General features: G+C 32.7%; 1 protein-coding gene across 1 annotated transcript; it reads right to left on the reverse strand.

Moving 5' to 3' along the window:
• Positions 1-762: 762 nt before the first annotated feature.
• LOC129247023 (peptidyl-alpha-hydroxyglycine alpha-amidating lyase 1) lies at positions 763-4,437 on the reverse strand. Its single transcript, XM_054885861.1, has 7 exons — positions 4,125-4,437; positions 3,718-3,877; positions 3,406-3,646; positions 2,974-3,269; positions 2,700-2,906; positions 2,126-2,629; positions 763-1,394 (listed from the first exon to the last, which is right to left on the reverse strand). Exons 1-7 carry the CDS (start codon positions 4,209-4,211, stop codon positions 1,204-1,206), a joined length of 1,686 nt encoding a protein of 561 aa, XP_054741836.1. The 5' UTR covers positions 4,212-4,437; the 3' UTR covers positions 763-1,203.
• Between the last annotated feature and the right edge of the window lie 4,563 nt (positions 4,438-9,000).

Below are 9,000 nucleotides of genomic sequence, written 5' to 3' on the forward strand. Positions count from 1 at the left end.
AGAATAGCAAGTTTTGCCATTTGTAAGCTTTCTTTTTTAGGGAAAGAATGGCAATTTTTGCCTACTTTTAATTTTTGATTCCTTGAGGACAGAATTGCAATTTTTCCAATTGCCTAATTTTAACTTTTTTTTATTCGGGTGCAGAATTGCAATTTATGCCTCTTTTTAATTTTTTTCATTTGTGGGTAGAAATGCAATCGTGCCTATTTGAGATTTTTTTATATTCTATTAGAAATAACATTCAAATAATAAAAAATCTAATTTTTTTTAAATATTTATTGGAAAAACACAATTTTATGCTCTCTTTGCCTTTATTTCGTAGCAATTTTAAAATAACTCGCCCGCACACAACACTTCTATGACTTAAAATACAGTTATTTGTACAACAATATTTAGGTATATAGATACAATTTGGCCACAAAAATCTTATTTTTTGCATTATGAGAAAAAATATTATACTTGAATAAAGTTTTTTAAAATATATAAAGTATAAAAAAAAAAATATAAAAGTAGTTGGAAATGAACACAAACACACCGTGCGTGTGTAAAATTGTAAAATCAAATATTTTACTTAATAGTACTTAGTTGTTGCGTCGTATTCGACTATTATTATGAAAATTCGAGAATTCGTTTGAGATAAGCTGAATTTTTAATGAAATCTGAATTGTGGATTAAATGGAATGCTGAAAATGATGAAGTATCAGTTGTAGTCGGAAATTTGCTTTTAACATTCAAAGTATAATTAATTATATAGAATGCTTTGCACAACATTTTCCAATCCTTATTTACCACTCTACCCTCGAACACCAAGCAAATCTACTCATATTTCACTTCCAAGTACTTTAGTATCTCATCCCGAGTTTACTCTTCTTGACTTATTACAGTTTTTTGCTTTACCACACACTTAAAAAACAAACCTAAATATTTACATATACATAAAAATAATCACTTTGATACTATTTGTAAATAAAGCAAATAATTTATAACTAAGTTTCGCAGCAGAATGTTAATAATTTCAAATTGGAAAACTTGCAGTCCTGCTATTGCAAGTAAAAATATATTGATTGATGCTCAAAATATACTATTATGACATAAAAACATTAGCAGTCCATGTGTTGCCTTCTCATTGGAAATTAGAAATCACTTATTTCTTTAAAGCTTGTCTTCGTTTTCTGGTTTTCTGCAATTTCGTGTTTAGTTTGCTTAGGCGAATGGCACACTCGTCAACATATTTGTTGTTGCCTCATTCTCCTCATCACTGGCATTTTGATCGAGCTTCTCAAAACCTCCACGTTTGCCACGATCCAATAACAAGCCGCCTAGTTTGAATCCCTCTGGTTTCGAGGGAAAATCCCAAGCATGACGACGATTCTTCACGCCAAATGGTAGACAACCTAAAAGTACACATACACATACATAGACGGAACAGTCAAGTAGAGTTTCGCTCTGGTACTTAATGGCGCACAAAGTTAGAGGGTGACACAGACAACATTCATTCTTTGGCACTGGATAATGGATAAAGAAATATTTCACAAGTAATGTACAATAACAAAATGATTACGACCTTAAATTGCATTGTGTAGAAAGGAAAAAAGTAAAATAAATTAAATTTTCTTAATAAAGTTTTATTTTTACGACATGCTAAAAATAAACGGTAGTGACACTTAATATAAAAAAGCATAATACGGTACAATATAATTTTGAATTAGCTATCAAATTTTAATATAGTTTAAGAACTTTATACGTGCATTGAGAAAAATTTTAATAAACACATAATTTAGCACATGGTACATACATAAATGTAGGCATGAAAAAATGAATTATTTTCAAAGTTACAACACCAACTAGTGTGCTATACAAAAGCAAAATAGCTGCCAAATTCGTTACACAAGTAAATCATCGTATAACAAGGTGATTCAAACATTGAAATTTCAAAAACTACAAAAGGTTACATAATATATTTGTATACGAAATAAAAAATCAAAACGCAAAAAGTGTAAAGCTACACATAGAGATGTAGAGATAAATGCGCCTCATGGACATTCTTCACAAATATTTTGACTCGAAGCGACTAATTTTCGATACACCAATTCACTAGGTGGGCCAACATTTAGCGATTCGTTACCTCGTTTTCGCCGACGTGCAATAATAAATGCTAATGTAAACGTCAACGCGGCGAAAAGTAGCATTAACGATGCAACAAGTATTGCTGTGCCTCCTGGGTGATGCGATTTCGCTACTAACATCGGTCCAGGTGCAGAGCTGGCGTTGTTATTACTAGCTTTCATCAAAGACATATCCACTTGATATTCGGGACCATTGTGACTCAAAGTGTAACTGCTGCTGTTATTCAAAAGTGTTTTTGCTGATGACAACGGCATCGATTTGGCAACAGTTTTATGCAAAAATTTGTGTATGCGCATAGGATTTAGTTCAGCAACATATATTTCATTGCCATCCTTGGTTGCGGCCACATCGTGGGGATTTGAAAATTGCATATCATTAGGACCGAATTTCGAGACCACCTGTTTAGTTCTCATGTTCATTATGTAGCCACGCACTTCGTTGTAATGCTGCACCTTTGCACTCAACTCAGCAGTGGGTCCATTTACGATAACAAGTTGACCGCCTGAAATGGTTTGCATTTTTAAAATCCATGATCTCAGTTGTATTGTAAAATATTCGTTTTTCAACATTACCTTCTGCTGGTATATAATCCATGCTAAATAACCGATCGCCTACAATTTGACTATAATATTGGGAGTGGAATGTACCATTAGTCCAAAAGAAACACTGTACGCGCCCGTTTTCACGATCAGCTGCACATATTAATTGCTGTTCAGGCACGAGTGTCAGTGCATGTGGAATGGCGAAGTAATTTTTTGGGGCCACTTCAAAGGAAGAGCCTTATAAAATAAAAAAGCAAAAATAAAAGAAATAAATAGTAGAAAGGAGTTGAAGTAATTTAATTACCAGAGAATGAGTTTTGCCCCCATGAGAGTATTTTCTTTCCATTTTTGTCATATTTTAATATCCGGGCATTGCAGTAACCATCAGCAACAAAGAAATCACCATTTTCGAGAACGGCGACTGAGGTAGGCTTGCAAAATTTCGAATCCCCTACGCCGGGCATAAATGCTGTGCCCAAAGTCATCAAAGGTTTATCAGAAGAACCACGCGGGCCAAATTTAAAAACTTGATGCAGGCCGACATCTGTAAGCCATGCATTATCCTCATGATCGATTGTTAAACCATGAGGCATGTAGAATCTAATTGAATGAATTAAAGAATTTAAATTGATTCGATTAATTAAAATATTGTACGAAATCGATTTACATTCTAAAATATTTTACATATCCTATATTTGTAGTTTTTTGAGTATTTTAAATTTTCACAGAAACTTACTGATTCTTCCCCCAGCCGTAGACGACATGTCCCGTTTTACGTTCTAGTACCAAAACGGTGTTTTCTCGAATGGGTCCTTTCTTTCGTTGTAGGAAGACATTTCTGTCATTGAATGTATTTTCATCCCAAACACGATCCACGCGATGAAATATCACTACATTTCCAGCCTTATCGAAACTAACTGCGGTTACTGAGCCCAATTTAAGATCTTCTTCTGGCCATGCACTTTGATATACATAAGCTGCAACCGAGATAATATTTTATTTACATCTAATAGAATTGCATATATACATTTAAACTAAAGTTTCTAACTTGTATTCAATTTGGTTAATTCGTCTTTCACGTTGATTTCCGTTTTCAATTTTGGTGGCTGCGGCCAATTTATATCTGCTAAGCCACTACCTTGCATGATCTGTTGAAAGCGTTTATTTGTGCTAAGAACCATGTCGTCGGCCGGTAAGGGCAAGTAGTGCTGTAATAAAAGATTTCGAAAATTTCAAATTTAATATAAAAGTAAAAATCGATACATTTTATCAGTATCAGAACAAACTGAAAAATAATAGCGCAACAGTGTATATCCCCGCCCTAGTATACCGTTTGCCTACACTCACTACCATCATAATTAACATATGCCAGCAATATGTAGATAATCTACTTCCAATTTGGAACTAAGCTTTATCACTATAAATATCCGTTAGTTGGTGATTTTAGATGCTTACCTCATCGGTGGCGGAATCGGCTATACAAAATGCCAAAAATACCAACGATGCACAGCAGGCAGACTGCACAAAATGTGAAGTGTTCATTTTAGTTGGGTGCCTTTGTTCCTTTGCTTTTGTTTCAAGTTTTAAGGCAATTTTTCAGACACTTCATCAATGGATTTATACTTGTTTGTTAAATTTATAAGTAGCGGATTTAGGAGAAGGCTTTAAGTTCTTTACATTATTTGTACAATATTTAAATGCTTCGAAGGAAAAATTATTGACCATAAACAAATGCCACCGAATCAAAGATGACACCGAGCGCCGATACATAACACGTATGCTGAGCGTTGCCACACTAGACAAGATGTCGATAACAACATCTATATAAAGGCGCTGAATTGATTATTTATATAAAAAAATTAAGATCGAAGCGAATATATGTATAATAATAAATTTGGCTTGCAGAAACTTGTGCCTAGCGTGGTATCCAAGGCGAATTAATTTAAGATGGTGGTATTAGAGCAGCAGATTTTGCGACTTGATGTTTGAATGGCAAAGTGACTTACTTCTTTGTTTATTTGTTTATATTTTCATGGAAATATTTACATTCGAAACACCAAATTGGAAAAACAAAATAAATATAAATGTTGTGATCGCTCTAGCGCCACCACTTTTTATATATTCACCTTGGCGGTATCCCCACTTGACTTTATACGGATTTGACAGAACCAGCGATTTAGCTGACATAATTGTAATTTTATTTAAGTTTTTGATTATTTGTAAACGACTCTCCTTCCTATTCTCCTCAATGTTTATATTATTCTATAACTTTAACTTTTATCCTTACTTTAATTTTTGTTAACAAAGTTTACCATTTTGATACTAAGAAGTTAATAATACGTTCACATATTAGTAGATGATCTACTTTTTCGCGCTTAACTCAAAATCCGTAATTAAAAAGCGCGATTTCCCATACAAAATTTCTCTCCCAAAATTTGAGAGTATAAAATAATCCTAGATAATAACGATACTTTTTGACATACAACCCTGTGTTTTCTGTGTTATCGATAATTATTATTACGGATGTAATACGGACACATCAAAATAAAAACTAAATGAAATGGATGCCGGTGAAGAAAACAGGTTTGTAAACATAATTCTAATACAATTTTTAATTATGGATTCATTTTACAGAAAAAAGCGTGTGTCCATAAACGTTTTGTTCTCTTATTACTTATCATAAAATGTAATATAGAATATCCCATCCGCATTGCTGCCATAATTTTTTGCAACCTCAGTAAACGTCGCATACGGATTTCCTTCAACTGTTTATTATTAGCAGCCAATTACGCAATTAAATTAGCTATTCCTTCTCCTTGTATTTTCTTCATATCGTTAATAACAATTAAAGAAACCAAAAAAACCGAAATATTCCACCAAAATAATTTCTATGAATAAAAAACTCTTAAAGCAGTACTGACAGCTGATTGTCAATTTTGCAGGTAATCTGCTATATGTGAACGGGTAGATTCATTTGGTGGATTTATAGGTAATTAATACATATGTGTGGCGGCCGCCGTAGCCGAATGGGTTGCTGCGTGACTACCATTCGGAAATCACAGAGAGAACGTAGGTTCGAATCTCGGTGAAACACCAAAATTAAGAAAAACATTTTTCTAATAGCGGTCGCCCCTCGGCAGGCAATGGCAAACCTCCGAGTGTAGTTCTGCCATGAAAAAGCTCCTCATAAAAATATCTGCCGTTCGGAGTCGGCTTGAAACTGTAGGTCCCTCCATTTGTGGAACAACATCAAGACGCACGCCACAAATAGGAGGAGAAGCTGGGCCAAACACCCAAAAAGGGTGTACGCGCCAATTATATATATATGTATATGCATGTGTGAACATATTATAAAAAGAGTACTCTCACACATTTCATTTACAATTATATCACGGCAAAGTTATTGGCCCTTATTATGAGCAACATTCGATCTTCGACTATAGTCGAAAGTGCTGATCGAACGAATTTTCATTTGGTATTATGGTGCTCATTCGTTGAAGAATAGGACTATTGTGAATTGCGATCGCTCGACGCATTTACAATAGATAATTTTTTCTCAGCTGATACAGCAAATCAAAATAAAAGAAAAAGCGATTGTGTTGAAATTCTTTGCTAACAACATTTTAAAAGCTAAAAAAAGTATTTTTTGTGAAAATGAGTACAACGGAGTTGTGGTTCGACGATTCATCGGTCGATGAAAGATTAGTGGAACTAGCTAGGTGTAGAAAACAGCTGAGGGGCGCATCCAACCCCCTAGAAATGGCTTCCACTGAGTAAGTTTAGTATTTTCAAAATGTGTTGACGTACTTAATATTACAGAAATTTCCTTACAGTTGAAGAACTTTAGATTATCTAAAGAGGCGTTTATGAACCTACTCTTCAGTACAGAAAACCAGTTGCAGCAGTGCACCCGAGCCAAGAGCTCTTCACTATTCTCCAAAAAAAGCAACACAAATTACACAGGTCTGCAAAAAAAAATGGGTTCGGAATGTTCTATAAATGTGTAGTGTCATTTCCGAAGTAATTTTTTGCGTAGAATCCGAATCCGGGGTTTAAATTGCTCTATCACGTCAGTTTCTGTTTTATTTTTGTTATAAATTTTCTTTATTCAATTATTCGTCATTCGAAAAAAATATGTATTTCAGTTCCTCTACGTATTTCAGCCCATACCTGCCAAGGGAAAATAAAAATGTATTTCTATAAACATCACAAAAAAAACCATTATTAACCTTAATCCATTTTGCTGCCGTTCTAACTGGTGGTCCCAAGCAATTCAGCTCCGTTGTAAATTCCTCCCATTTTTTTGCTGCTTGTACTTTGGTGGAAATCCCTTTTGCGAATTGTGGATTCTCTTCCATTAATGCAACTAGCCTTTCTAATTGCTGTTTGGTACTGACGACTTTCGACCTGCATAATATTAACAAAATTAGTATATATTTATTATTTGGTTACTATAAAACATAGATGTTAAATAATGATTAGATAATGCTAATGATTGCTAATTAGCCTTCTTTTGTGAAATTCTCTAATTCATTAAACAATTAGAATTAGTTCAACTAATTCCCATTAGATAATTGAAATTTTTATTCCAATGGTAAAACTAATTGCAATTAGTTGCCATTAGCAAAAAAAATTGGTTGACCTTTACAATTAGAAATCTAATTGACTTCTGCTAATGCAATTAGATATTCAATTAGTTAATTCTAATTCGAGCTAATTAAATATCTAATTGCATTAGCAGAAGTCAATTAGATTTCTAATTGTAAAGGTAAACCAATTTTTTTTGCTAATGGCAACTAATTGCAATTAGTTTTACCATTGGAATAAAAATTTCAATTATCTAATGGGAATTAGTTGAACTCATTCTAATTGTTTGATGAATTAGAGAATATAAACCAATTGCATCAATTGCTAATTCTAATTGGAATTTAACATGTTTGCTATAAAACAATAAATAATCGCAAACAACTTACATTTTAACTAATTTTCCCACAATCCGCTACACAATCGAAAGCAAAATTGCATTCGACTCTAAATTCGGTATACAACGAAAATTTCGACAGCGTTGTACCGTAATACCAAATTGACATTCGATTTTCGATCTTCGACAACCAACGAATATCGAAGATCGAATGCAACTCATAATAGGGGCCATTATTTTTCATTTTGTATTTTGAGACACATCAAAAACAATATTGCCAGCTAATCTTTTTAGCAAAAGTTTTCATTGCTATGCTTTTGAGCACTTTTTCTTTAGAATTTGATCCGAAATAAAAAGTAGCTTTTTCAAGAGAATATCACGGATTTATTAACTCGATCAAGATGTCCGACAGATGGTGAAAATTACTCATCTTTTATCACCTTTAGTTATTGTTTCATGGGCGTTTCGGATTCATTAAGTAGCTCAAGATGGCCGACACAGGGTGAAAATTACACAAGTTGTATCACCTTTAATTACTGCTTCATGCAGCGATCCTATGGAGTAGTAGTATGCGTACGAGAATCTGTAGTAATTGCAACGCAGTATTTAATAAAAATTGTAAAACAAAGTTATTTGACAGTAGTATTTCGATGTAACTACTCTCCCATCATATGATTTCACATTTCGAAATTCGCATTTATATTTACAGTACTCGATGATGGTCGTATTTGCAGTATTTTTTGACTTTCCAAAAATATTTACATAAACTACAGTACTTACCATTTAATTTTTCGTAAACGAATACTTCAGTTTACTTACAAATATATTATTATCCCAACCTTTGTATTGAGTAATAAAATCAATGCATTGAATATATTTAATATTTTTTATTTTTAATAGGGCTTTTCTTTTATTTTGTTTACAAGATGTTTATATGCATTTTATTTTCTATTGTTTTTTGTTTTAACATTTAATAGTTAGTTTTTGGTTATAGTCATTATTTTTTATAAAAAATTGAATGAAATGAAAAATTGTAAAAAATGTTTAAAATTATTTAATAATTGTTAATATTTGATTTGAAGCAGGAAATACTTTGGGCTCTTGTTTCGTACTTCTGTTAACTATAAAAGTGAGGAGGTTATCATGAAGAACAAAAGTTGCGAGACTAAAGTTTATTTAGTTATGCACCTAACTGCATTGGGAAAAGAAATAAAAAAATACATGTATATAAAAAACAAAAATATAAATATAAAAAACAGCAATAAAAATAAAATAAATTTGAAAGTACGACCATTTCAACACCGTACACACTTAAGAAACTAATAATTTGTTTTAATGTTTTTAAGGAATGAATTTAATGTTTTATATTATTAACCTCACTATTTACTATGACTAATATGTATTAGTGTG

This window comes from Anastrepha obliqua, chromosome 5 (assembly GCF_027943255.1).
Source record: "Anastrepha obliqua isolate idAnaObli1 chromosome 5, idAnaObli1_1.0, whole genome shotgun sequence".
NCBI lineage: Eukaryota > Metazoa > Arthropoda > Insecta > Diptera > Tephritidae > Anastrepha > Anastrepha obliqua.

Coding starts and splice junctions, on each gene's coding strand:
- LOC129247023 (XM_054885861.1), bottom strand. CDS start 4,211: ATGAACACTTCACATTTTGTGCAGTCTGCCTGCTGTGCATCGTTGGTA. Junction 3,270..3,405: donor TACGGCTGGGGGAAGAATCA/GTAAGTTTCTGT, acceptor TCATTCAATTAG/ATTCTACATGCCTCATGGTT. Junction 2,907..2,973: donor GGGGCAAAACTCATTCTCTG/GTAATTAAATTA, acceptor TTATTTTATAAG/GCTCTTCCTTTGAAGTGGCC.